At 58.4% G+C, this 26,433-nt stretch overlaps 2 protein-coding genes across 2 annotated transcripts in view; both read right to left on the reverse strand.

The window, feature by feature from the left end:
- Positions 1-971: 971 nt before the first annotated feature.
- On the reverse strand, positions 972-17,564 carry IL17REL (interleukin 17 receptor E like). The gene is made up of 15 exons (XM_054469726.2): positions 17,463-17,564; positions 13,472-13,499; positions 5,913-6,062; positions 5,596-5,705; positions 5,323-5,437; positions 5,040-5,084; positions 4,672-4,811; positions 3,533-3,604; positions 3,393-3,447; positions 2,447-2,619; positions 2,335-2,379; positions 2,019-2,076; positions 1,654-1,817; positions 1,329-1,409; positions 972-1,196 (listed from the first exon to the last, which is right to left on the reverse strand). Exons 1-15 carry the CDS (start codon positions 17,562-17,564, stop codon positions 1,011-1,013), a joined length of 1,524 nt encoding a protein of 507 aa, XP_054325701.2. The 3' UTR covers positions 972-1,010.
- A 5,867-nt stretch (positions 17,565-23,431) lies between these two features.
- The window catches only part of TTLL8 (tubulin tyrosine ligase like 8), a 41,529-nt gene continuing 38,527 nt past the window's right edge, over positions 23,432-26,433 (reverse strand). Inside the window, exon 14 of the mRNA XM_054469725.2 lies at positions 23,432-23,671. Within this exon, the coding sequence (XP_054325700.2) occupies positions 23,664-23,671 (8 nt within the window). The 3' untranslated portion in view covers positions 23,432-23,663. The remainder of the gene's footprint in view (positions 23,672-26,433) is intronic.

Raw genomic sequence — 26,433 nt, forward strand, 5'->3', positions numbered from 1 at the left:
CTCCCAGCCCTGCCCCCACTGTGTGATGCTGAGACGTGTGAGGGAAGGGGAGGGGGGCTGCCCAGTCCTGGGGGGCCAGTGGCTGTGGACAGCAGCCTCCCATCTGCAGGGAGGCTCAGCAGACAAGTGAAGGAAGAGCGTGTGTGACCCCCAGATCCCCCCACCTGAGCCAGGCCCAGTCCTCCTGCTGCCTCCAGGCCTGTCCCTGGGGCCGTGGACTTGCCCAGCATAGCATGGGCACTCCACAGTGGCAGGTGCCAGCCCTAGGGACACCTGACCAGCAGGTGGCCATTGCCCCTTTAGTCTGTGATCTGCTGGAGGTGACCTTTGCTGGGGAGGGGGACCTAGGCTTGGCCAAAATGTCTTGCTGGGAGAAGGGGGAGCTGAAGGTCTGCGGGTCCTGCCACGGCCCTGGGCATATCCTGTGGGCAGCAGGCTGCAGGCTGCCCTGAAATGGCTGTGGCTCGGCTGAGCTGAGGAGACATTCCAGAGACCCCTGCCTGGCCTACTGGTGCTCCCTGGAAAGGGTATCCAGAGGCCCTGGGTGCCCGGCTGTCCTATCCACCCCCTCCCACCCCTCCCACCTCTGTAGCTTTTGCGGTTCACCCCACCCGAAGCCAGGCAAGCTCTTGAGCTCACAGGGAGGGGTGCAGGTGGGAGAGCTAGCTCTGACCCTTCCTGGACTCCAAGGCAGAGCCATGCTCCTGACCACACCCAGGCCACACGTGCTTAGTTCTGTCCACTGGGCAGAGTCCTGTCCTGATGTACCCTGGGTCCTGGGAGCCTGGGCCTCGGTGGCTGGTGGGCAAAGGGACATCCCAAGTCACTGGCGGTTGGAACCAGAGCTCTGATCAGGGAAGGTGGACCCCCAGGGAGGAGGCAAGGCCAGTGACAGAGTGAGACCAGGGAGGGCGTGCGGGAAGCCCCAGCGGTGTGTGGTGGAGAGAAATGCAAGGCTGGAGGGCAGTGGTGGGCGCAGGCCTGGGTTTGGTGCAGAAGCCTGACCTGACTCAGGGCCGGATGGTCTCCCCGTTTCCCCCACCCAGTCTCCTGTTCAGTGCACGCCATGCCCAGCCTGCTGTGGGAGGCCTGGGTCTAGTCCTCGGCCTCCTGCGGCCCCTGAGAGCTGGGCACCCGCTGGAGCGGAGGTTGCAGAGCTGCTGGGGCACGGAGAAGTGTACATCGGTCCTCCAGCCCTGCAGGCATAAGGCAGCCCCGTCAACACGGCCTCCTGCTTCCCCCGGGGATGGGGGATGGGAAGGGGGGGTTGAACTGAGGTCCTGCAGTGGAGGAGATGGGTAGGGGCTGGGCACAGCAGCGACACCCACCTGGATGCAGATGCCTGGGGCACAGGCCTCCTCCCTGGGAAGGTCCAGGAAGGCAAAGGCAGGGGCGGCTGCCGGGTCACCCTGGGTGGGGGAGGGCAGGTCACAGGCAATGGGAGGAAGGGCGGATCAGGCTAAACATTGTCCTTCTCCCACATCCTCTGAGCACCCACAAAGCAGGGCTGGCCCCCCATCCCTCCCTGCCAGGTAGACTAGACCCTGGGTGGGCTCAGGGCCCGGGTGGGGCAGAGACCACCACAGGGAAGTGATGGGGTCCTGCCACCACCCCCCCACCTCCCCAGGATGGAGCCCCACTCTCTCGGCTCACTGAGACTGAAGGGAGCGGGCTGGCCTGGAGTGTGCGTTGGCAGACAGGGAGCTGTGACTTCCTCCTGTGACACACGTGCACCTGGAAGTGGGCGGGGCTGGACGAGAAGAAGGTGGCCCGGAGGTGGCCCTTTGTGGGCGAAGGCTGGATGGTCATTTTCCAGGCTGTGGGGAGTGAAGGGTGAGACCCCCATCCGGCCCAGCACCCCACCGCCTCCCTTCCTTCCCCAGTGGGCCTGGCATCTGCCCACTGTACCTCCCCCACACTGGCTTGGCACTGTTATCCCACCTCCCTGACCAACACAGAGTGACGTAAAGGATGTTCTGTGCTGTGTCCACACTGCGCAGGCCCCATGGAGAACTTACTTGGGAAGCGACGCTGTTCGAAAGGGCACCGCACCCAGGACCCCCAACTGGTGGAGAACTGCAAAGTGGGTTGAGGGGTGCAGGAAGGTGGAGTGTGTGCGGGACAGGGACAGGCTGGGTCAGCTTCAGGGTGCTCTGGGCCCAGTTCCCCTCCTTAGGCCCTTAGCTCACCCACTGTCAGACCAGGAAGGGGCTCTGAGGGACAGCTGGGAGGCTGGACTGCAGGGCTGGGCAAGGGCCTCTGCCCCACTCCCTGCCCTGATGCCCCCTGGCCCCTCCCAAAATAGGGCACTGGCAGGCTGTGGCAGCCCCTCACCTTCAGGCAGAGCTGGGGCTGGGTGTCCACCAGCGGGTACTGCACCTGAGGAGGGCTCGGGTCAGGCTGTGGCATCCATGCCCACCCCCATCCCTGCTGATCAGGCACTCACTCTGCGATGCACCAGCTGGCTGGATTGCTGCAGCTTACGGCAGCCGGCCCCGGGCCCCGGGCGCCAGCACAGGCTCACATGGCCACTCACAGGGCAGGCGGGCTCCCAGCTCAGTGTCTGGCTCCCGGGGTGGTAGTAGACCGTGTCCCACAGCACCTCCAGTGCCTCAGTGTCTGCAGGAACCCTCCCCGAAACACAGGTCAGCTGGGCCCTACCCTGGCTGCCAGGCCCATGGGGTCTAGCATCCACTCAAGTGACCACTGGGCCAGGGTCCAGAGCAGTCCTCCTATGGGTCTCTGAGCCCTGGCCCAAGTCTGTGCACGTGTGTGCATGTGTGTGGATATGCATGTACATGGGTACGTGCACCTATGTATGTGTGTGGATATGCATGTGCATGGGTACGTGCACCTATGTATGTGTGTGCCTGTGCATGGGTGTGCATGTGTATGTGTTTGCATGTGTATGTGTTTGCATGTGTATGGGTGTGTATGTGCATGGGTGCATGTGCATGGGTGCATGTGCATGGGTGCATGTCCATGGGTGTGGGTGTGCCTGCCTGTGCATGGGTGTGCGTGTGCGTGTGTATGCGTGTGCATGTGTATGGGCATGTATGTTCATGGGTGTCTGTGCATGTGTGTGTGTGCAGCATCCTGAGCAGAACCAAGAGCAGGACATCTCTCTTGGGCCCCTCAGACAGCCTTGGTTTTCCCAGGTGAGCTGGTCCACGTGTGCACACATGTACATTGCACACACATACACACACATACACGTGTGCACATCCACATATGTGCGCAGGTTCCCTTGGTGACAGGCCCTTCCGAGCAAGCTCAGGGATTTAGGCTGGGCCTGCCCCTTATCTCATCCCCCTACGTCAGTCCTCATGGTGGAGTCAGGCTGGCCGCAGCCATTCCCACCCTTCCGCCCATTGGCATCCCAGGACACTTGCCGTTTTCAAAGGGGCAGATCTGGATCCGCACCGCGTCAGGGGTCGCAGACCAGCCCTGTGGGAGGGGCTGGGGTCAGTGCAGCCCACCCATCCCTGTGCTCCCCTCACCCGCCTCAAGTCCAGGCCACAACTCCACCGACCTCCAGGCACAGGCACGGCAGCTCCTGGCTGTAGGGCAGGGAGACGGCCTGGGAGACGCTGTTGGCGGTCACCTGCAACCCAGAAAGGGCGGCTGAGGGGCCGCGCGGGAGGGCGGGGGTGGTCTGGAGTGGGCGGGACCTGGGCCGAACGGGGCGGGAGCGGGGACGGGAGGTGGGCGTGGCCTAAGGCTGACCGGGGGCTGGGGCGTGGAGGTGGGCGGGACCTAAGGCTGACCGGGGGCGGGGCGCGGAGGTGGGCGGGGCCTAAGGTTGACCGGGGGCGGGGCGCGGAGGTGGGCGGGACCTAAGGCTGACCGGGGGCGGGGCGCGGAGGTGGGCGGGGCCTAAGGCTGACCGGGGGCGGGGCGCGGAGGTGGGCGGGACCTAAGGCTGACCGGGGGCGGGGCGCGGAGGTGGGCGGGGCCTAAGGCTGACCGGGGGCGGGGCGCGGAGGTGGGCGGGGCCTAAGGTTGACCGGGGGCGGGGCGCGGAGGTGGGCGGGACCTAAGGCTGACCGGGGGCAGGGCGCGGAGGTGGGCGGGACCTAAGGCTGACCGGGGGCGGGGCGCGGAGGTGGGCGGGGCCTAAGGCTGACCGGGGGCGGGGCGCGGAGGTGGGCGGGACCTAAGGCTGACCGGGGGCGGGGCGCGGAGGTGGGCGGGGCCTAAGGCTGACCGGGGGCGGGGCGCGGAGGTGGGCGGGGCCTAAGGTTGACCGGGGGCGGGGCGCGGAGGTGGGCGGGACCTAAGGCTGACCGGGGGCGGGGCGCGGAGGTGGGCGGGGCCTAAGGCTGACCGGGGGCGGGGCGCGGAGGTAGGCGGGACCTAAGGCTGACCGGGGGCGGGGCGCGGAGGTGGGCGGGGCCTAAGGCTGACCGGGGGTGGGGCGCGGAGGTGGGCGGGGCCTAAGGCTGACCGGGGGCGGAGCGCGGAGGTGGGCGGGGCCTAAGGTTGACCGGGGGCGGGGCGCGGAGGTGGGCGGGACCTAAGGCTGACCGGGGGCGGGGCGCGGAGGTGGGCGGGGCCTAAGGCTGACCGGGGGCGGGGCGCGGAGGTGGGCGGGGCCTAAGGCTGACCGGGGGCGGGGCGCGGAGGTGGGCGGGGCCTAAGGCTGACCGGGGGCGGGGCGCAGGCGCTCACTTGCACAGGGGCGCCGGCGTCCTCGCAGGTGAACCGCTTGAGGCAGAGCCGCACGTAGTAGTCGGGGCTCCCGGAGGCCCTGGGCACCTGCACCAGAATCGCCTTGCGCCTCCGGTCCACCCAGTAGCTGAGCTTCCCCGCTGCAGGAGGCGGCAAGTCGAGGCCGCGCTGGGACCAGCGATCACCGACGCGGGGCTCTGTCTGTCCCGAGAGCCCCGACGTGGTGGCTCCTGCTTGGTTCAGACGTTTGGGAGTCGCCCACCCGAGGGCCCCTCAGGATTTCCCAAATGGGGCAGAAGACCCCGGGGAGAGGAAGCCTGTCGCAGCGTCTGGGGGTCTTCGCAGGGGCGTCGAAGGAGGGAACTCACCGAGGCAGTCGGGCACGCTCCTCCCCACGTCCTCCTCTCCGCAGTCTGCAAACCGCAGAGGCAATGGCGGGGTGCGGGCTGCCCTGCCCTCAGGGGCCATCCTCCTCCACCCGCCCCCCACCCACGCGCTGTGCCTCTGCCATGCGACCTCGAATTAAGCCAAAGGCCTTGCGGGGATCTGTCCAGTGTGAGGGCCAGGCCCCTGCCCTGGGCAAGTCCCAACCCAAGCCAGGCCCTGGAGGCTGAACGGCAGCTGTGCCCAGGGGGGCCCTGGGGACCCTACCTTCCACGAGGTGCCTCTGGTCCAGCTGGACCCCGCAGAAATGAGGGATGGTCCTCAGGGTGACGTAGAGGTGCTGGGCCACGCTCACCGCAAAGCAGCCAAAGTGCACCTGGAGCTGAGCAGGTGCAGGTGTGAGCTGCGTGGACTCAGAGGCACTGCCTACCCCACCCGGCCAGCTCCACTTGTATGGCGGGAGCTTAGAGCCAGGGATAGCGCCAAGGAGTGGCGCCCAGTCTTCGGGACTTGGGTGGCAGAGCCCTGCCTTGGCCTCACCTGCTGCCCCACCTGCTGCCGGTGGGAGGCCCTGGCCACCCACACGCTCTGACACTGCGTCTCCTGGGTGTCCAGGCTCATGGCACAGGCCTCCAGGCCCCGCAGGCGCTCTGGGTGGAGGAAGGACCCGGCAGGGTGCATCAGAGCAGGGCCGCCCCTGCCTCCAGACGGGGCCGTTGGACCCTGTTCCTCTGCCTTCTGTCTGTGAAGTGCGGTTAGCAGTGCCCCCCTCCCTCACCAGGACGCCCAGGGTTTGATGGGAATAAAAGGCACCTGGGCCCACTGCTGGCCCTCCCACCCTCGAGGCCACCTCTCACCATGCAGGGTGATGGAGGCGCGTACACGCAGGAGCATGGAGCAGCCGTCAGAGGGGACACACTGCATGGCAGTGGAGGACGTCAGGGCCTCCAGGACTGACCTGGACATGGACACAGGGCGTGGCCGGCAGAAGCTGTTAAAAATGTTCCCTGGGGAGGGAGAAGGAGTGTGAGGCCTCGAGTTCCCTGGTGCTTGGAAAGGCTTTGTGGGTGGTTCTGTGAAGGGGGAGAGAGCCCTGGGGCTGCACAGTCTTTGCCAGGGGGTCTTTACTATCTTGCCCCAGGCCAATTGGGGAGCAAGCCCCCTGGCATGTGGTGACCCCCCACCGAGACACACTTCAAAATATCTGTGGGACCCCAGGAGTGGGCCCGGGTCGGGGGGCAGTCTGCACACCAGTCTGCATCAGAGCAGCAGAAGCTGCTGCCCCACCTGGCCAACAAGGGGGCAGGAAGCCCACCATGACTTGCTGGCAAGCTCTGTCGCCTCTGCTCAAAGATGAACAGCAGAAAAGGCCAACGCGGGCTTGCTGGGACACCTGGGAGGCGACCCCAAGGTTGCTGCAGCCCAGGCCTCTGTCCACAGGGAAGTGGCCGCATCCTCACAGGGAGGACTTGCCCCCAGGGCCTTTTGCTCTGAGACCAAAAGCCATTCTGGGCAGCGTCACCAGACCTTGGCAATGTGGAGCTGGGTATCATTTTGGGCACTGGGGGCTAAGCAATTTTGCTGCCTTTGCTCAGCCAGGTTTGCAGGTGGGACTCAGAGCAGAACTTCACGTGAGCCACAGAGCCTGGCAACCCAGCCATTCCACAGGAGAACTGCCACCCTCTTTATAGAAGGCATGGCCACCGAGGCATGGGACCCACATGCTGTTGGTGAGACAGTGAAGCTGCTGCTCAGCGGAGCCCACACTGAACACAGCACCCTGCTGAGGCAGGAGAGTAAGGAATGAGGGTAACCGGGGGCGAAGGGATAAGCAAAAGAACAGCAGGTGCAGCCAGTTCCAGGCAAGATTAGGCAGCACACAGGCCACAGCCTCCCTCCTGTGATAATGAGACTCCACTTCAGCCTCTGATTGGTTGCAGGCCTATCCTCCCCAGGGTGTAACCCACCGGAAACCTCCAAAGGGCAGCTAGGAGTGTTACCAAATTCTTTTAGCTTTATGAAAACCCTGTGGAGCACTGCATTCGGGGCCCTTGGCTGCTTGCTTGGGCCTGCTCGCGCTCTGTGGAGTGCTCCTTCACTTCAGTAAATCTGTGCTCTCCTTACTCCATTCTTTTTTGTTGTTTTACTTGTGTATTTTGTTCAACATGGCAAGAACCTAGACAACTGACAGTTGAGAACTTCCACCCAGTAACTCTGTGCCTCAAAGGGGCAATGGGAATGAAGTCCTAATATGCTATGGGTGAGAAATCCAACTCTTTCTTTTCTTTTTTTTTTTTTTTTTTGAGACAGAGTCCCGCTCTGATGCCCAGGCTGGAGCACAGTGGAGTGATCTCGGCTCACTACAACGTCTGCCTCAGCCTCCCGAGTAGCTGGGATTACAGGCGCGCACCACCACGCCCGGCTAATTTTTGTATTTTTAATAGAGACAGGGTTTCACCATGCTGGCCAGGCTGGTCTCAAACTCCTGATCTCAGGTGATCCGCCCACCTCAGCCTCCCAAAGTGCTGGGATAACAGGTGTGAGCCACCGCGCCCAGCCAGAAATCCAACTCTTACAAATTCCCACTCTAGTCCGGATGGATTCACAGGGATCTGATTTACCCTCCTGCCGGAGACAGCGGGGAAACCAAGGCAAAATCCATGAGCAATGGTTTCAAGACAGTGGGCGTGAGGAAGTGAGGGACAGTGAGTCCTGGGAGACGGGAAACAGCCACAGTGAGCTCTGGGAATGCGCCACTCTCTGGGGAGTGTTCTCAGGCAGTGATGGGGGTGGATCCCAAGTGGAGCTTGGCACACTCCCTGAGAGGAGGAACTGGGATGGAGGGTCTGGGCAGCCGGACCGAGTATGAGAGGGGAGAGGATAACGCAGAGAGAGCTCTGGGGAATATGCACTTTGCTAATACTCAGTGGAGTATTCATGAACTCATGCATGTGAGGGAATGACCAGAGGCGGAGAAAGAACCACCCAAGAGAATTTGAGGGAGTGGGCCGGGCGGGGCTCATGCCTGTAATCCCAGCACTTTGGGAGGCCGGGGCGGGCGGATCACCTGAGATCAGGAGTGTGAGACCAGGCTGGCCAACATGGTAAAACCCTGTCTCTACTAAAAATACAAAAATTAGCCAGGTGTGGTGGCTCACGCCCGTAATCCCAGCTACTCAGGAGGCTGAGGCAGGAGAATCGCTTGAACCCAGGAGGCGGAGGCCTGGCGACAGAGTAAGACTCCATCTCAAAAAAAAGAAAAAAAAAAAAAGTCCGGGCATGGTGGCTCACACCTGTATTCCCAACACTTTGAGAGGCTACCGCACCCAACTGACAAAATTTTAAAAACCACTTATGATCATCTCAGTAGTCACAGAAAAAATTTTTTGATGGAGTTCACCATCCATTCCTGATTTAAAAAAAAAAATCTCAGCAAACAGGGAATGAAATTTCCTCAAATTGATAAAGACGATCTGTGAAAAATCTATATGTAACATCACATTTCATAGTGAAAGAATAGATTATTTCCACTCCTCAGATAAAAAACAAGACAAGGATCCCTGCTTTTCTCACTTCGACTCAATACTGCAGGGGGGACCCTACTCCACACAATGAGGCAGGAAAAGAAATAGGCTTCTCGCTTGGAAATGAAGACGTAAAGTTGTGTACCTTTGTAGATGACATGATGGTCTCTGCAGAAAACACTAGTATCTATAAAAAAGGCACTGAAACTAATAAATAAGTTTAGCAAAGTTGCAGAATACAAGATCAATATACAAAAATCCACTATTTCTTTTTTGTTTGTTTTAGTTTTTTGTTTTTTTGTGTTTTTTTGAGACGGAGCCTCACTCTGTCACCCAGGCTGGAGTGCAGTGGTGCGATCTCGGTTCACTGCAACCTCTGCTTCCCAGGTTCAAGCGATTCTCGTGTCTCAGCCTCCCGAGTAGCTAGGACTACAGGTGCGTACCACCACACCCGACTAATTTTTTAATTTGTAGTGGAGACGGGGTTTCGCCATGTTGGCCAGGCTGGTCTTGAACTCCTGACCTCAAGTGATCCACCTGCCTCAGCCTCCCAAACACTATTTCTATATACTAGCAAAGAATAACTACAAATTGAAAATTTAAAAATAAAATAAAGCTGGATGGTTTGGGGATAAAAAGCCAGGCTGTTCTAGGGAGTGGGGAAGGGAGTGAGGGGAGCTTTGTTCCCAAGGCTGGTGTTTCCTTCCCTTGGAGCATCATCCCCGGGGCTTGGTATGCAGCAATCTTCAGAGAAATGACTGTGCCTTAGAACTCGGTGTGTATGTTGTCATCCATATGTGTGAGGCCAACAACTCGCCTTTAATCCTACCACTTTGGGAGGCCGAGGAGGGCAGTTCACTAGAGGTCAGGGGTTCGAGACCAGCCTGGCCAACATGGCGAAACCCTGTCTCTACTAAAGATACAAAAATTTGCTGGGTGTGGTGGTACACACCTGTAGTCCTAGCTACTCCGGAGGCTGAGGTAGGAGAGGAAGGGAGGCAGAGGTTGCAGTGAGCCAAGATTGCACCACTGCACTGCAGCCTGGGTGACAGAGCAAGACTCCATCTCAAAAAAAAAAAAAAAAAAAAAAAAAAAGACAACCTCCTTTATGCAAGAAATGAGAAATCTGCATCTTTTGACCCTTTCTAGAAAAAAGACAAAGACTTATTCCAGACAACCAAGAAAGGAATCAAAACCAGAAAGTAAAAAAAAAAAAAAAAATGGTGACGCCACGGAGGAGAAGGACCCATGGTGAGCACGGAAAATGAGGACATATACAGAGTTAGTGAAATGGGTTCAGGAGGAGAAGCTGCTCATTGTGAAATTAAATGTATAAAAATAAGAACAGGCTCTTGTCCCAACTAAGCTGACAAAATGAAGAGGAGGTTGTGTAGAAGGAAGGGTGAGTAAAGCAGAAACACACAAGATTAGTGTGGTACAAAACAGAATTCATTGTTACTGTGAGGAAAAAACTGTGAAACCACAATTCATCATAAACACTTAGAAATAAATATGTTTTGCCTTATTCAAAATAAGGCATAAAAATAATATCCACAGAGTCTTACTGAAAGAACACCTAACAGATGTGCTTGCTTCAGGAAGGAGAAGGGAGCTCAACAGGAACAAGTGGGTTACAGAAAGGAGCAGCGAGAGCAGGGAATGGGAAAACATGATGGGGAATTGGGAATTCAAGCTGGTGTTGACAGAGGAGGAGGCTGAGGACAACTCTGTGTGTTTAAAAACACCTGGGCCGGGCATGGTGGCTCACGTCTGTAATCCCAGCACTTCGGGAGGTCGAGGTGGGTGGATCACTTCAGGTCAGGAGTTCGAGACCAGCCTGGCCAACATGGTGAAACCCTGTCTCTACTAAAAATACAATGATTAGCTGGGCATGGTGGTGCTGGGTGCCTGTAATTCCAGCTACTCGAGAGGCTAAGGCAGGAGAAACCCTTGAACCCGGAGGTGGAGGTTGCAGTGAGCCGAGATCGTGCCACTATACTCCAGCCTGGGCAACAAAGCGAGACCTTGTCCCCCCACCCCCCCAAAAATAAAAAAATAAAATAAAATATACCAAAAATAAAAATAAAAACACGCTGGGACTACACTTCCCTCATATGGGAGACCTGGCCATTTGCACCAACTCAACTGCTGAAAAGTACCAATTAGGCTGGAGAAAAAACATACGTTTTTTAAAAACCTTCCTAGAAACATAGGAGAGCTGCGAAAATAATCAGGATGGGGGTGCTGAGGAAAGCAGGGTGTAGGAGGTTGCTTTACAGGGGTGGGGGATGGAAGGAGCATTTCCACCCCAGTGGGAGCTGAGGGCTTTGTGGGGAGGCCCCAGCACATGGTGAGGAAGAACTTCCCCACATTGAGCTGGGCCTTGACCTGAGTTAGCCAGAACTGGACCGACCCTCTCCCCAAAGCCCAGGCACTGTTCCAGAGTCGCTGAGTGGAGGAGCAGGGAGAGAAAACTCCCCCAAAAGCCCACAACCCAGTACAGATTCACAGCCCAGGCTGGGCCCACCAGGAAGACCCTTGAAACCTCAGTCTGTGAATCTGGTTTAAACGGCCCCAACAGTCAGACACTGCTCCTGGCACCACCCAGGAGCAACAGGAATCCAGCCTCCAGGAGGCCCTCCGTCCTGGGACTTTGAGACGCTGAAGGTAAACAAGCACACCAGGAAGCAGAGAGCCCGGAGTGAGGCTGCGGAGAGGGTGGGCCCAGGTGTCCTCCAGTAACACGCCACAGGCCAAGCAGGCGAGAAAACAGGCTTGAAAATACAGGCAGCAGGAAAGGCTGTGATGAGGGACCAGGCACACCTGAGAGAAATGGAATTCCTAGAAAAAAACCACTGCGACAGAATTAAAATACAACGGGTGATTTTTAAGAGCAGATTGGGGCCAGGCGTGATGGCTCACGCCTGTAATCCCAGCACTTTGGGAGGCCGAGGTGGGTGGATCATGAGGTCAAGAGATCGAGACCAGCCTGGCCAACATGGTAAAACTCTGTCTCTACTAAAAATACAAAAAAAATTAGCCGGGCTTGGTGGCACATGCCTGTAATCCCAGCTACTCAGGAGGCTGAAGCAGGTGAATTGCTTGAAACCAGGAGGCAGAGGTTGCAGTGAGCCGAGATTGCACCACTGCACTTCAGCGTGGGCGAAAGAGTGAGATTCTGTCTCAAAAAAAAAAAAGGAGGGGGGGTGTTAAACTAAAAAATCTATATGACAATTTTCATAGATGCAGAAATTTTTCGTAAAATTCAATACCTATTCATGATGAAAGAATGTTTAGCAAACTAGGAAAAGAAAGGCACCTCTTTGTCTAGATCAGGGACATCTAGTGCAAACATCCAATAAACTTAATATTGAGCAGTAAACCTTTGGAATCATTACCGTTAATATCAGGACTCAGACAGGAATTCTCTCATTCAACATTGCCCTGGAGAGCTGAGCCAATTCCACAAGATCCGCCCCCTTCACCCAATACATAGGTTTACAAGCTGTCATTAGCTGCAGAATATGTGATCATCTATTAAAAAAAGGAGACTCGATAGGAAATCTATTAGAAATACTAAAGAGGTTTATTTTATTATTTTTTTTAATTTATGTTTTTATGAGGCAGAGTCTCACTCCATTGGCCAGGCTGGAGTGCAGTGGCGCAATCTCGGCTCACTACAACCTCTGCCTCCTGGGTTCAAGTGATTCTCTTGCCTTAGCCTCCCAGGTAGCTGGGATTACAGGCAAGTGCCACCACACCCGGCTAGTTTTTTTTTTTTTTTTTTTTTTTTTTTGGATTCTTAGTAGAGACAGGGTTTCACCATGTTGGCCAGGCTGGTCTCGAACTCCTGACGTCAGGTGATCCACCCGCCTCGGCCTCCCAAAGTGCTGGGATTACAGGTGTGAGCCACCGCACCAGCCATGCTTTGCATTTGTTGTTTGTTTGTTTGTTAATATAGTCCGCTTTGTGAATTTGCATGTCATCCTTGCGCAGGGGCCAGGCTGATCTAATCTCCTCCCTTAAGCTTAGAGGTCCTTGAGGTGAAGAAATATTTAAGTAAAGTTTAGCCATCTATTTTTCTGTTAAATTCAAGTAAAAATAAACAAAATAGTTTAAATGACATAAGGTAATTTCATTTCTATAAAATAATTTTTATCTGTTTATCCTGCAAATATCTGTATATTTGGCTACACAAATGTCAAGAACAGGCCAGGCATGGTGGCTCAAGTCCACAATCCCAGCACTTTGGGAGGCTGAGGCAGAAGGATCGCTTGAGCCCAGGAGTTTGAGAACAGCCTGGGTTTGGTTGACCAACCAGAGATAGGAAGACTTCAGGTCTATTCTTATAAAAATCAAAAATAAGAAAAAAAAAAAAACCCAAAATGCCTAGAGCAATGTTTGTCTAGGTAAACACTGTTTATTTCTACATGGAGGCTTTCCAGTGAGCTTTAACTTTCTTCCTTATGGCGTCTGCATCACTCAGAGTCCTTTTATAAATAGATACTCTGTTTACAAAGACAAGGTAGTTAAAGGCCTAGTAGGGATCACTTTACACAGGGAAAAAGCTTTGCTAGAGGAGACGGGGTTTTCCACCTGCTGCTTCTGGGCGGCCAGTTTGGAACGCAATGAGGCATTGTGCGTTAGGTGGAGACATGGGACTCTCTCTGGCAGGCCCACCTCTGGCCAGGAGCCAGGGTGGCCTTGCCTGGGTGTGGCCAGGGTCCCACACGCATCGGTGAGTGATGGCGGTTTGCCCTGCCCAGAAGGGAACCCCAGCTTCTGGGGACACTGCAGGACAGACCTGCCTCCCACGGTGGACAAAGCAGCCCTGGTGGCCTGGGGTGGGGAGTCCAGGCCCTGAGCATCCCCCGGGGCTGAGATGTACTCACGATTCCTGTGGCTCCTGCAGGCAAAGCCCTGGGGACAGAACAGTGAGAGGGGTGAGCGGCTGAGGGCACCCCCTCCCCAGCCCATCCTGCTCCTGCCCTGTCCCTCACTTCCGGGGGTCCTGGGCTGCCCTGAATCCTGGCTCCTCCTCAGTGTCAGGGGCCTGGCCCAAGGCTGGCATGCAGCAGTCACTTAGTAAACAGTGTGGTCTGAATCCCTCCGGACCCTCAGGCCCCAGCTCCCCCACCCACTTGTGCGTTTAAGTGGACACTAGCAGAGCACCCACTACGTGCCAGGCTTGCTTAGGAGAGCACCCACTATGCGCCAGGCTTGCTTAGGAGAGCACCCACTACGTGCCAGGCTTGCTTAGGAGAGCACCCACTACGTGCCAGGCTTGCTTAGGAGAGCACCCACTATGCGCCAGGCTTGTTTAGGGGCTGGAATTCATGAACAGAGGGAAACTGATCCATCCCTGCCTCTCCAGGAGTTCACATTCCGAGAACGGGGAGACAGAACGATCCGAAACCGGGGGAAATCAGCAACTTATATTTTATGTAACTAAAATAAAGAGGTGGGAACATAACAGAGGGGTCCAGAGGAGCAAGAGGGGTCCAGATAGTGTGGGGGGGTGCAGGTTATAAATCTAAGGAGTGCTTGGGGGGCCTCATAGAGGTCAATTTCATGGGCCTGGAAGGAAGTGAGGCTGAGTTGGTAGTCGGGGGCGGGGGCATGCAGTGCAGTGAACAGGCCCTGGATGGTCCAGGTCCAAGCTGCATTCCTGATTTATGATCATCCCCAGCCCAACCTGACCAAGGGTGCCCAAAGAGGAGCATGAGGACTTGTGGCCAGGCTCCCACGAGGCAGAAGGGTCCTGTGGGACAGGCTGCTCACAGACAGCCTGCTGGTGAGGCAGGAGGCGCCTGGCACCCCAGCCCCAACGGCGTGGGAGCTGATGTCGGAGAGCACAGGGTGGCACTGGCGCCCTCAGAGCAGGGCAGGACCCCCAGAGTCCAGGCCCCCTGGGGGCGGCCACTGAGCTGGGGCGTTGGACTGTGCAGCCCGTGGTCAACACAGCCGCTCCATTCTTGAAAAGAGCTGACCCTCTACGGACCGGACCAGGAAGCCCAGGCTGTCGGGGTGGGGGTGGGGGTGGGGGGAGCTCAAGATGGAGACCTGGACTTCTGCTCCTAGCCCAGGTGGGAACATGGAAAAATAAAAGTCGGGCCCACTTCTGTTCCTTGAATTGTCGAGCGGGCATTACTGGTGGCTACATCTCTTTCTAAATATTTTTCATTTTGGAATATGTTTAGATTTACAGAGAGTTTACCCAGGATCCCCTCATCTCAACAGTTTCCCGTGCATTTGCAAAACCTGGGGAGCAACATGGGTGGCGGCAGTTAGTGACACTCAGTCTAGTGTGGAATCGGGGGCAGTTAGTGACATTCAGTCTAGTGTGGAATCACGTGCTCCTAGTGAACTGTTTTCTGTTCCAGGGTCCAGCCCAGGACCTCACTCTGCAGATGGCCTCTGAGTCTTCGTTCTCACTGTCTCCACCCATTTGCCGACCACCCCAATAACTCCCCAGAGACCGCCGTGCGTGACCCTCCTCCGCCTGCCACGGCCACGAAACCCGCTGCCCGTGGGCGGAGTATACAGGCTGGACCCAGCGTCCTGATGGAAGCCCCGGCCTCGGCCCCTGGTGGGGAGCAGGGCCTCAAACGAGGGGCCGGCGGAGCTGACCCCAGGCTGCTGAGGGCTCTGCCCAGGCAAAAGGGGCCGGGCTCGCCTGGGGCAGCCTCTGGGGAACGTGATCCGAGCAGGCCTCAGGTGGGCAGGCGAGGGCAGCCCAGACCAGCCCGGGCACAAAGGGAGCGGCGGAGGCAGCGCGGGGAGGCCCAGTGAGGCCGCCTGTGCGGAACTGCAGGGGGGCAGTGGCGTGGGTGCCCGGGCCTCCCTCCCACCAGGTGCCCTGGAGCCCCTCTGGGCGCCCACTGTGACCCGGACTCCCCGCATCCAACTTCAGGAGAGAAAGAATCCTCGCTAGGGGCTCGGAGGCCGGGGGGGGCTGGAGATGCGAAGGGCGAACGCTCTTTCTCCTGACTTCCCGGACCCTGAAGCCCACCCAGGGCTGGCCCCGTGGCCCGAGTGGCTGGGGCTGCAGGACAGGCCGCCGTCGGGGGCGCAGAACGTCGCGCGGTTCTGCCCCGCCCCTCCCGTCCCCCACGGGGCACGGGGAGCCAGACCCCGGCGCGCTGGGGGGGAAGGTGGGGGGGACCGGGGGCGGGGAGGGCTGAGCCTGGGCCCTGGGCGCCTCCCCCACGCGGGGTTTTCCGTCGTGCTTCTCGGGGCTTCCCAGCGGCCGGCGTCGGGGGGTCTGTAGGGAACCCCCAGGGCGGCTGCTCGCGGCCCCACCCCGCCCAAGCTCCCCTGCCTGCGGCCCAGCCTCCCGCCGTCACCGCGCGGGCCCCCCCAGGGCGCGGCTGTAGCCCCAGCCTCCCCTCGCTGGCTTCCCCCCGCGGGCAGGGGCTGCCGCGCCCCCTCGCAACCACCTCCCTGTCCAAGGCTGCCCAGGCAGCGCCCCTACACCCACCTCCAGCTTCCCGCTCCTCTTGTCACCGCTTGACCCCTCCTGCTCAACCCTCCCCACCCCATCTTCCATGAGACCCTCCCTCAGCCCCGCCAAACCCCTCCTCTCCTCTCCCTTCCAGGAATTCCCCTCCTTCCTGGCCTCTTCCACCCGCCTCAGCCCCTGCCCCTTTCCTTGGAGTACTGAGGGCTCAGTCTTGGTCCCCACCCATTCCCCAGGATCACCTGCCCGTCCCAGCGTGGACAGCGCCATCACCCCTCGGACCGGGAGGCTGCCTGCACACCCAGCAGCCGCAGCCGCCTCAGCAAAGCTTTCCAGCTTGCATTTCAAGGCCGCCTCCCCCCAGGTCTCCCAACTCAGGGACCATTTCCTCCCAGAGGGAAAAGTCGATTCTGAGGTCTATCTCTCGCTTCTCCTTCCCCCTCCTAGCCAGGATCCCCAGGCCTGCCCCTTCCTGTTCTGTCTCCACTGCAGGATGGCATCCGTTGGACACCCCTCCCACCTGAACTCGCCCGTCTCCCCTGCTCCCACCGGTTCCCACACATCCCAGCCTGCTTTCTTCCTTGTTCCACGAATGCCTTGTGGATCTGAGCCTGCCCATGGCACCCAGCACTCCAGCCCTTGCTGCTCCCCTCCCTGAGCTGAGCCCTCTGCTGGACCCGTCTCAGGCCCTGTGGAGCTGCTGGATGTCCCGTAAGTGTCCCCTGAGGTGACCAGGCCACCGCCCTAAAGACACATCTTGCTCACTGCCGTCCCCATGCCAGGAACGGTGCACCCAGCAGGTCCTCAGTGAGTCCTCCCTTTCAGGGACACCTTCCGTGCTCTTTCCATGCCTGTGTCCCCACTGTCCCTCGGCCAGCCTTGGGCATGGGGGCCCCTTCCTGGGACGCTGGGTACACTTCCTGCTGCAGGTGCTGATGAAGCGCCCTCTCCCATAAGGCTGAGTCAGTGGGCACTGCAGCGAGAGCCCTCCACCCCAACCCATGCACCTCCACTGCCAGCATCTCACTCTCAGCACATTCCCCGAGTGTTTCCTTGGCAGGTGTCTACACAAGCCCAGGTGTTGCGGGTTCCCGATGGCTCAGAGCAGCCGCGGGGGGTGGGGTGGGAGCCCTGGATGGGCTTGCGGGCTGCCCTGGATTCTAACACAGCCTCCTTGGAGGTCACAGCTGGGTCCAAGGTGGGCTCACCCTGCCTTGAGCTTCCAGCAAACACTTCCCAGAGCAGCTCGGCAGGGTCATGCCAGGTCTCCCATCCTTCTTTCACCAGCGCTGCCCTCAGGCCCCCCAGGGCCCTGCAACCCCTCACCTGTTGATGTGCTGAGAGCGTCAGGCCAGACCCATCTGAGGAGAAACCAGGGCCTTATCTGCCACAGTGTAGGGGCCTAGGAGGAGGCAGGAGCTTACCTGAGAACAGGAGAGGCCACATTCTGTAATCCGGGGGATGGCCAGGCTCTGGAAAGTGCCCCAGGTCAGCCCCAAGAACGCGAGTGCTTGCCCAGCCAGCATCTGGCTGTGCAGTGACAGCTCCCACTGGTAAGCGTGGATGTGAGTGGGGCAAGTTTGCAGGATGCCCTGTGGCAGCGGCTCCAGGCTGACCCTGCAGCTCCAGCCCCAAAGACAAACAGAGGAGTGGAGGCTGCTCCTTACAGCGGGAGCAAGCGAGACACTCCCCCTCCCGGCAAAACAGGGCTCAATTCACAGACAGCAGCCCGGAGACTTTCCACTGCCTGGGGCCAGAAGACTGTGGCCAGACACTTGTGGAGTTTCTAGGTTTCCAAAGGAAGCATCCAGAAACCTTGGGGCCTTTGGGGTCCGAGGACACCCTAATGGGGTTCCCCACAGGGTGGCCACTGGTGCAGAGATGGCTCCAGGCCGGTGGGATAGGCTGCCGTCTGCGTGCACCGCCCTCAGGCATGCATGAGGCCAGGAGGGTAGACAAGGGCCCTGGAAAGCTGGCTGGGCTGGCAGAGGGGTGGAATCTGTCCTGGGCACTCGCACCCCAGAGCCCCTGGCTTCAGCCCCAGCCCCTAAGGGAGAGCCCTCTCCTAAGACCTGAGACTCCACCCAAGTCCCTGGCTTCCACCTCCCCTCAAGATGCAAAAGACCACCTCCCCTGTGCGGTCCTATGAGGCCCCCCCACTCCAGAGGGCAGCCCCCAAGGCTGGGAACTCTGGGGCCCAGCTTGTGCTCAGGGAGCTGTTCTGTGTCATCTTATTTGGAGCATCAAATGCATAGGAAAGTTTCTGGGCAGAAGCTTACTGCTTCCCATTTTCCTCCAGCCAGGGCAGGGGGTTGGAGAGAACCAGGGTGTAGTTCTGGGCTCCTCCTGGCTCCTCCCTTACTGGACAGGCACAGAGGCTTCTGCACCTGCCTTGGGTTCTGGGAGGGCACTGCCCCACGTGTGTGTGTGTGTGTGTGTGTGTGTGTGTGTTTGGGGGGATGGAGGGAGTTAATAGCTGGGGAGCCTGGGAGTGTCTAGCTGGGGTGTTCTGCCTGGAATACCCACAGGACTCCCCAAGTGTGGAGGGCAGCACCACCCCCAGGCTGGGAGAGGCTGTGGGCCTCACACTGTGGGCTCGGGTAGTCAGGAGGGAGCTTGGGAAACAAGCTCTAGGGTTCGGTCCCAGGGGAGGGAAGGCGGCAGGGGCCTGCTGTGACCGTGAAGTTCTCCCTCCCTCCCACCACCCCGCACTGCCCACCTCCCTGCCGCCTGGGCCAGCACCTCGACCCTGCCCTCGCCTGGCCTAGAGCCCTTCATGGGCTGGAACGTATGCAGTCACTGCTGGGCAGAGTAGATGGGACTGAGCCTGCCCCTGGCCACAGCGCCCTGGAGAGAGTGGCTAGTGCCAGCCTCCATGCCACGGTGTGGTCAGCAGCAGGCAGGCACGTTTGATGGTGGCCCAGGACGGGCCACTGTCATCCCCCATCCCAGGCCGGCTGAGCTGTAAGACAGATACTCCAGCTGGGCCTCGCCCCTCAGCCTGGCCTCCAGCCCTCCTTATACCAGGGGACAACAGGGGCTGCTGTACTGTGGCAGGGGTGTCCCAGACGATGTCCATGGGCACGGCCAGCAGGATCACTGGGAAAGGATAAATGTCCCTCCCCCGTGGGCCCACTCACACCCGAACCTCTCTCCAGGCCTCTCTGGGACAGGCCACCACCACGACACACCCGTTGCCTGAAGGCGCCATCCCAGCGCGCCATGACACAGGCAGGGACTGCAGGTGGCCAGTAGTCGGTGACCTCATGTAGGGACGGCCCACGGGGTGTGGCTGGTGCTGGTTCCAAGGCCCAGGGAAGGACAGTGGGGCCGGCCTCTACCCTCTGCCCCAGGCCCCCGGCCACCCTCTCCAGCCTGAGGTCAGAGGGCTCCGGCCCTGTCTCTGAGGGCTGGGGGATTGGCCCTGCTCAGTATCCATGAAGAGCCAGGCCACGGGCTCCTGGGCAGGCCCCGGCCACCGAGATCACCCACCGCAGCTGGACGAGGCCTGGAGTGGGGGTGGAGTCTTTCCAAGTCTGGGTCTCCAGGGCAGCACGGCCACACGGCCCACTGACCATCCGTCGCCCAGAAGCCCAACGGTGAGGGATCTGAGGGTCCAACCCCGGGGGCTCCCTCCGCGCCCGCGCTGGGCACCAGATGGGAGGAAATGGGGTGCGGAGACCCTGGGCGGCGCCGAGACTCGTCGGACGAACGCGGGAAGGAACGAACCAGCGTCTGCTCGGGACCCGGCTGGAGCCTTCCCCAGAGCGGCTCGGAGGGTCCGGAGCGGGTGCGGGGGTGCTGGGCACGAGGTTCCCAAGAAAACCACGGCGAGGACGCGGGTTCTCCACAACAGCGCTGTGTTCTCGGCCTCAGCTCCGCATAGGTTTCCACGGAGACGCGCGTGGCTCCGGGTCGTCGTCCTGGTCCCCGCGCCGGTCCCGACTCACGGGATCCGCGGGCTGCAGCTCCGCCCGCCGAGCGGCACGAAGGACGCGCACTGCAGGACCGCGGCGCAGAACTAGCGGCAGCGCTTGCAGGGCCGGGCGGGCGGCAGCAGCCCGCGGCACACGAGGCAGGGCGGCGCTCGGAGGTCCCTCGGCAGCCCTGGGGAGGGAGGGGCGCTGAGACCGCGTGCGCCGGCCCCACATCCCCCGGCCGCGCCTCCCTCCACCCCGACAGCACTCGCCCGCCCTGCGCTCCCCGGGATCCCCCACCCCCGACAGCGCCTTCCTCCACCTGCAGTCGCGTCCCCGGGCCCCGCCCATCACCCCCCCACACACACCGCTCCTCCAGCCCACTGACCTTCCCACACCCCCCGGGAACCCTGGACTGCGTCCACAGACCCTGAGCCCACAGACCCCTGAAACCTCGCCCCTGTCCTCTCCTACCCCAGCCCACCCCCGACGACCGCGCCCCAGGCCCCCTGACTGCGCATAGCGCCCCTTGACCTCGATGCCAGGCCCCCGGACCCCGCCCACCCGTCCCTCAATCCACACCCACCAACAGGCGACGCCCGCGCCCCTCAAGGCCACGCCCCCAGGCAGGCCCCCCAGGGCCACCCTCATCACCGGCAAGACCAGCCCAGGCGGAGAGTCCAGCCCCAGGTGACTCCCAACTCGCTCCTGCGTGGAGCCCACCTGCTTCCTCCAGCTTTCGGAAAACCAAGACCTCCACTCAAACGCAGGGGGGCGGGGGTGGGGCGTCGTGCCTCTGGGATGAAGGCTTTGCGGATGGGAGGTCCCCTTCCCCACCCCCCTCACTCTCCCTAATGCCCCTCCACCTGGCCCCCTACCCCAGAGGGGCAGTCCAGCTCTGCCTCTAGCTTGTCAGCCTCTCCCAGCCCTCCTCCAGGCGAGTCCTGCCTAGAAGGACCCAACCGGCCAGGGGATTCGGAGAAGAGCGGCCCCCACCCCAACTCGTCCTGCCCTGCTGTGCCTGGGCTCGGGCTCAGATGCCTGGTGCTGAGGACCCGTCCCCACTGGGCCAGGACCAAGTGAGTAGCAGGCTCAGGACGGTGCCTGCAGACGAGGGCCAGCAGCGTGCTGGGCCAGCCACAGAGTCAAAGGATGGGTCAGCGGCTGGAGGGGTCAGGTCAGGAGACAGGCGGGAGTGTTAAGACTGGGGGTGCTCCAGGAGCCACCGAGCCCTGTACCCACGAGAGGCTGCACCCAGTGCAGGCCATCTGGACACACCGGCACCTTTGAAGTGGGCCTGGGCTGGGGCTCCTGGTGGCGCTAGAAGACCTGCTGCCCACAACCTGTGGTCAGACCTCACCAGGGCCCATGGGCAGTTCTGATGCCAGGAGCTGCTGGAGGGAGCACACCCCAGGCCCACCATCCCACGTGGTGCCCGTGGTCTGGCAGGCGGCTGCAGACCGTGCCCTCTCCTGCATGGACTCAGAGGTGGCAGCTGTGATGGGTGAGAGTAGGTAGGTGCCATCCACTGCGGGGCTGGCCACTCAGCGAGGCCATCCCCTGCATGGGAGCTGCTGCTTTTTGAGGACTTTCACACAGTTCCTCAGAGCGTCACAGGACAGGCAAGGCTGGCAGGTGTGACCACCACGCGTCCCTTTCACCCGAGAGGCTGGGGCCTTGGCCTGGCTCTCACTGGCCTCCAGCCGCTGTCCTTGCCCTGGGGCTGTCCCAGGTCCCTGGCCAGCCCTTCTCAGTGGGGTGAGCCTGTGCCAAGCCCCGTCCCCCATGTACTGGGGCTGGTGAGTCAAACTTCAGGTTGCCCAGGCCAGGAAGGACTAGGGGAAGGCCAGCCTGCACACTTGCTGCAGCTATAGCTGGTGGGGGAGGGACAGAAGGAGTCCCAGGGTGGGGTAGCGATGTGGGGTGAAGGGGGACTCCCCGGTTTTCCCAGCCGCCGGGGCTATAGGTTCCCAAGCAGCCACAGCCCAGCCCAGAAGTGCAGGCACCACCCTGCTGGGGCACCCACCACTAACGGCAAACTACGAGCCCCAGGCTGAGTCACTCTTCCTGAGGGTCTGGGTGGGGAGAGCCCCCAGTGCCTATGCAAAGCAGTCCTTGGCTTCCGGGAACCTCGGAAGGGCTGGGCCAGCTTGGCCCATGGGACAGGCCAGGGCCCGCGTGGCACAAGCAGGGCATGAGCAGCAGGAAGAACGAGGTGGTAACAGCTCCCACTCCCCGGGGCTCTCATCCCAGAGGAGAGACGCAGAGAGGCCGGGCACAGGACTGGGAGGTCAAGTCTGCCAGGGTGGCCCGGCACAGCAGGCCAGGCAGCACTGCGGGGCAGGGCTTTGTCCCCCAGGCACCCAGGGCCTGATGGGACCCACCGGGGTGCCCAGAAAGTGTGTGTCCAGTGAGTCGGGGCAGAGGCTGGGCCCATCCTAAGCCAAGGAGGAGGGGATGTGGTGTCTGCAGCTCTCCGTGTGTCTGTGCGTGATTGATGGAGCATGCATGAGCTAACCGAGCAGCTGGTGTGGGGCCTGGACCCTGCTGAGGGAGGGAGGCTCAAGGCTTGGGCCCCAACCCTGTACGGAGGCCGGGGCTGGGGTGAGACTCACTGTGGGGCATCAGCAGGCTCCGGGGAGCCACTAAAGCCCATGGGGTGCACTTAGTCCCTGGGAGTCTGGGACCCAGACCAGCCCTTCCAGGGAAAACCACCAAATAGGGGCATAAGACAGGAAAAGCATCACAAAAACAAGCAAAAGCAGCAGGCAAGACGGTAAAGGAGGACCAGGTCCAGGCCAGGGAAGGTGAGTGAGCCCAAGGAGAGGGTGCTTTGAAAGGTGCCCGGCCCCGAAGCTCCTCACTCTGAGACTTCGCCACCAGGGCCACCTGGAGCTCTAGGTCCCAAGGCCCTGGAGTGTGGGGACAGAAGACACTCCACGCCCCCAACAGTACAGCAGCCCCAAACAGCTGGGTGCAAGGGTGAATCAAAAACAGCTGGGCGTGGTGCACACCTGTGGTCCCAGCTACTCAGGAGGCTGAAGTGGGAGGATTGCTTGAGCCTGAGAGTTGGAGGCTGCAGTTGGAGGCTGTGACTGCACCACTGCACTCCAGCCTGGGTGACAGAGTGAGATCCTATCTCAGAAAAAAAAAAAGAAAAAAGATCAAATAATTTTATTAAAAAGTAGAACTTCTAAAAATGAAAACTTTAAGAAATTAAAACTTCAATGGTTGATAGCATACTGAAATGAGCTGGAAGACAGGCGAGGAGACATTTTTAGAATGCAGCACAGGCAGCTAAATAAATCAAACAAAGAAGTGGGAGATTAAAAGATACCGGGAGAGAGAGAAGGCTTAGCAAACATTTAGTTTGTGTTCCAAAGGGAAAGAGACAGAATGGAGTGGAGGCAATATTTAAAGACATAATGGCTGAGAGAGTCCCATAATTGAATAATGACACCAGCACACACATCAAAGACATTCAAATTCCAGGTTGAATAAGTAAAAATCAAATTGAACACGCAGATATCGTATTAAAACAGTCTTAAAAGCTGGCAGATAGAACCGACAGCTCCCCTTGGAGAGTGATGGCTGACTCTGCGGATTTTCCGAGAGTCGCTGCAAAGACAAGATAGTGGAAAGACGTATTCAATGTTCAGCGGGAGAGTGGCTGCAACCTGGACTCCTGCCGCCGAGAATCTGACGCTGTCATGAACCTATGTGGAAAAGATATTGACAGACCAAAAGCTCATCCGAACGTCCCACCACTGGCACCTCCCTAAGGGACACTGTCTTGAGCAGAAAGAAAGTGGTTCAGAATGAACATGGTTGGAAATCTGAGACTCAGGAAGAGTGAAGGGCAAAGAGGAATGTATGTAGTAAATCTAAAAACCACTGGCTGTGCAAGCGATGATGATAATCACGCCCAGTAGACTGTTAAAAACATTATTAAACAGGCTGACAGCAATAGCAGGAAGTCAGAAGGGAGCAGGGGACTTCACATTTTCCAGGCTTCAAAGTCGATGTATTGCCAGGTGGGTATAAGTGTGACTTCCTTCACTTTAGATTTTGGTAAGTTTAACGTGCAATGAGTAATTTGTAGGCAGTGAGTAAAACACCAGAAACAGAATCCGTAACCTCCAAACCAGAAGAAGGAAAAACCAAAATGAGAGAAGAAGCGTCAATGAAAACTAAGGCAAGAACAGAGAGAAAAAGGAACATAGAATAGATTAGATCAACAAAAGTTAAATGAAATCAGATGGTAGATACTGTGGTCATCAGGCTCCAAGGCAGCCCCCTGGGATCCTCACCCCCAGGCAATCATGCATGTGTGCTCCCCTCCTGTCTGGATCAGGATTGAGGTGCATGGCCAGTAGAATATAGGAGCAGCAGGGGTGTGATATCTTGGGTGAGGTCATAAAGACCTCATGACTCTAGTGGTCTCTCTTGAATCACTCACTGGAGGAAGCCAGCTGCCATGTTGTGAAGACACTCAAGCAGCCCTGTGGAAGGTCCACGTGGGAGGGACTGATGGGGGGTGTACCATCAGGGAGTTGGGTCCCCAGCTCCAGGCAAACCTTCAGATGAGGCTGCCTCAGTTCACACCGGGACTGAGCTTCAGAAGCATCCCTGAAGCAGCACCATGCCGATGAGCCCTTCTCGGATTCCTGAGCCACAGAAAACGTGGAGGATAGATGTTTGCTTTGTCAGCAGCTCTGCTTTGCAGTGATTTCTTATGCAGAATCAATCACCACAGAATCCATGTACATGATTACATTAAACGTAAATGTTACATGCACTGGTTAAAAGACATTGGCAGTCCGGAATTTTATGCAGAGAAATATGTAAAACATAAGCTTATATAATGATGAAAGAAAAAACATACCAGGAAAATCCTTACCAAAATAAAATTAGTAACAATCTGAAAACTCTAAAGCAAGAACTGACAGAATTACATGCATCTTATCATACTTTGCTTAGTAACTGATAAGCAGACTAAGGAAATGAAATATGTCAACAACACAATAAACAAATCTGGCTCAACTCATGACACTAAACAATTTCAGAATTACACATTATTTGCACCAAGAAACATTTACAAAAATTGACGACCTAAAGCAACTGACAATCATCTAATGACTCACAATCCTCCATCTGACATGCACTCCTCCATCTGACATGCACTCCTCCATCTGACGTGCACTCCTCCATCTGATGACGTGCACTCCTCCATCTGATGTGCATTCTTCCATCTGATGTGCATTCTTCCATCTGACAATGTGTACTCCTCCATCTGACGTGCACTCCTCCATCTGACGAAATGCACTCCTCCATCAGATGATGTGTACTCCTCCATCTGACATGTACTCCTCCATCTGACGATGTGTACTCCTCCATCTGACATGCACTCCTCCATCTGATGTGCACTCCTCCATCTGACGTGCACTCCTCCATCTGACGTGCACTCCTCCATCTGACGACGTGCACTCCTCCATCTGACAATGTGTACTCCTCCATCTGATGACGTGCACTCCTCTATCTGATGTGCACTCCTCCATCTGACGTGCACTCCTCCATCTGACGACGTGCACTCCTCCATCTGACAATGTGTACTCCTCCATCTGATGACGTGCACTCCTCCATCTGATGTGCACTCCTCCATCTGACGATGTGCACTCTTCCATTTGACAACATGCACTTCTCCATCTGACGATGTGTACTCCTCCATCTGATGTGCACTCCTCCATCTGACATGTACTCCTCCATCTGACGTGAACTCCTCCATCTGATGAGGTGCACTCCTCCATCTGACATGCACTGCTCCATCTGATGTGCACTCCTCCATCTGATGTGCACTCCTCCATCTGACATGTACTCCTCCATCTGACAACGTGCACTCCTCCATCTGACAATGTGTACTCCTCCATCTGACGTGCACTCCTCCATCTGACGTGCACCCCTCCATCTGACAATGTGTACTCCTCCATCTGACGTGCACTCCTCCATCTGACAATGTGTACTCCACCATCTGACGACGTGCAGTCCTCCATCTGACAATGTGTACTCCTCCATCTGACAATGTGTATTCCTCCATCTGACAATGTGTACTCCTCCATCTGACGATGTGCACTCCTCCATCTGATGTGCACTCCTCCATCTGATGTGCACTCTTCCATCTGACGTGCACTCTTCCATCTGACAATGTGTACTCCTCCATCTGACAATGTGTACTCCTCCATCTGATGACGTGCACTCCTCCATCTGATGTGCACTCCTCCATCTGACAATGTGTACTCCTCCACCTGACGTGCACTCCTCCATCTGACGTGCACTCCTCCATCTGACAATGTGTACTCCTCCATCTGATGATGTGTACTCCCCCATCTGACGACGTGCACTCCTCCATCTGACGTGCACTCCTCCATCTGACAATGTGTACTCCTCCATCTGACGTGCACTCCTCCATCTGACGTGCACT

The sequence above is a fragment of the Pongo pygmaeus genome, chromosome 23 (assembly GCF_028885625.2).
Source record: "Pongo pygmaeus isolate AG05252 chromosome 23, NHGRI_mPonPyg2-v2.0_pri, whole genome shotgun sequence".
In the NCBI taxonomy this organism is placed as follows: domain Eukaryota; kingdom Metazoa; phylum Chordata; class Mammalia; order Primates; family Hominidae; genus Pongo; species Pongo pygmaeus.

What these genes read in the sequence shown, in the direction of transcription:
- IL17REL (XM_054469726.2), bottom strand. Translation starts at nt 17,564, where the DNA reads ATGCTGGCTGGGCAAGCACTCGCGTTCTTGGGGCTGACCTGGGGCACT. An exon ending in CTGCAGGAGCCACAGGAATC is followed by an intron (nt 6,063 to 13,471) that starts GTGAGTACATCT and finishes CTCCCTCCCCAG; the next exon opens with GGAACATTTTTAACAGCTTC. An exon ending in AGCCCCAGCTCTGCCTGAAG is followed by an intron (nt 2,077 to 2,334) that starts GTGAGGGGCTGC and finishes CCCACTTTGCAG; the next exon opens with TTCTCCACCAGTTGGGGGTC.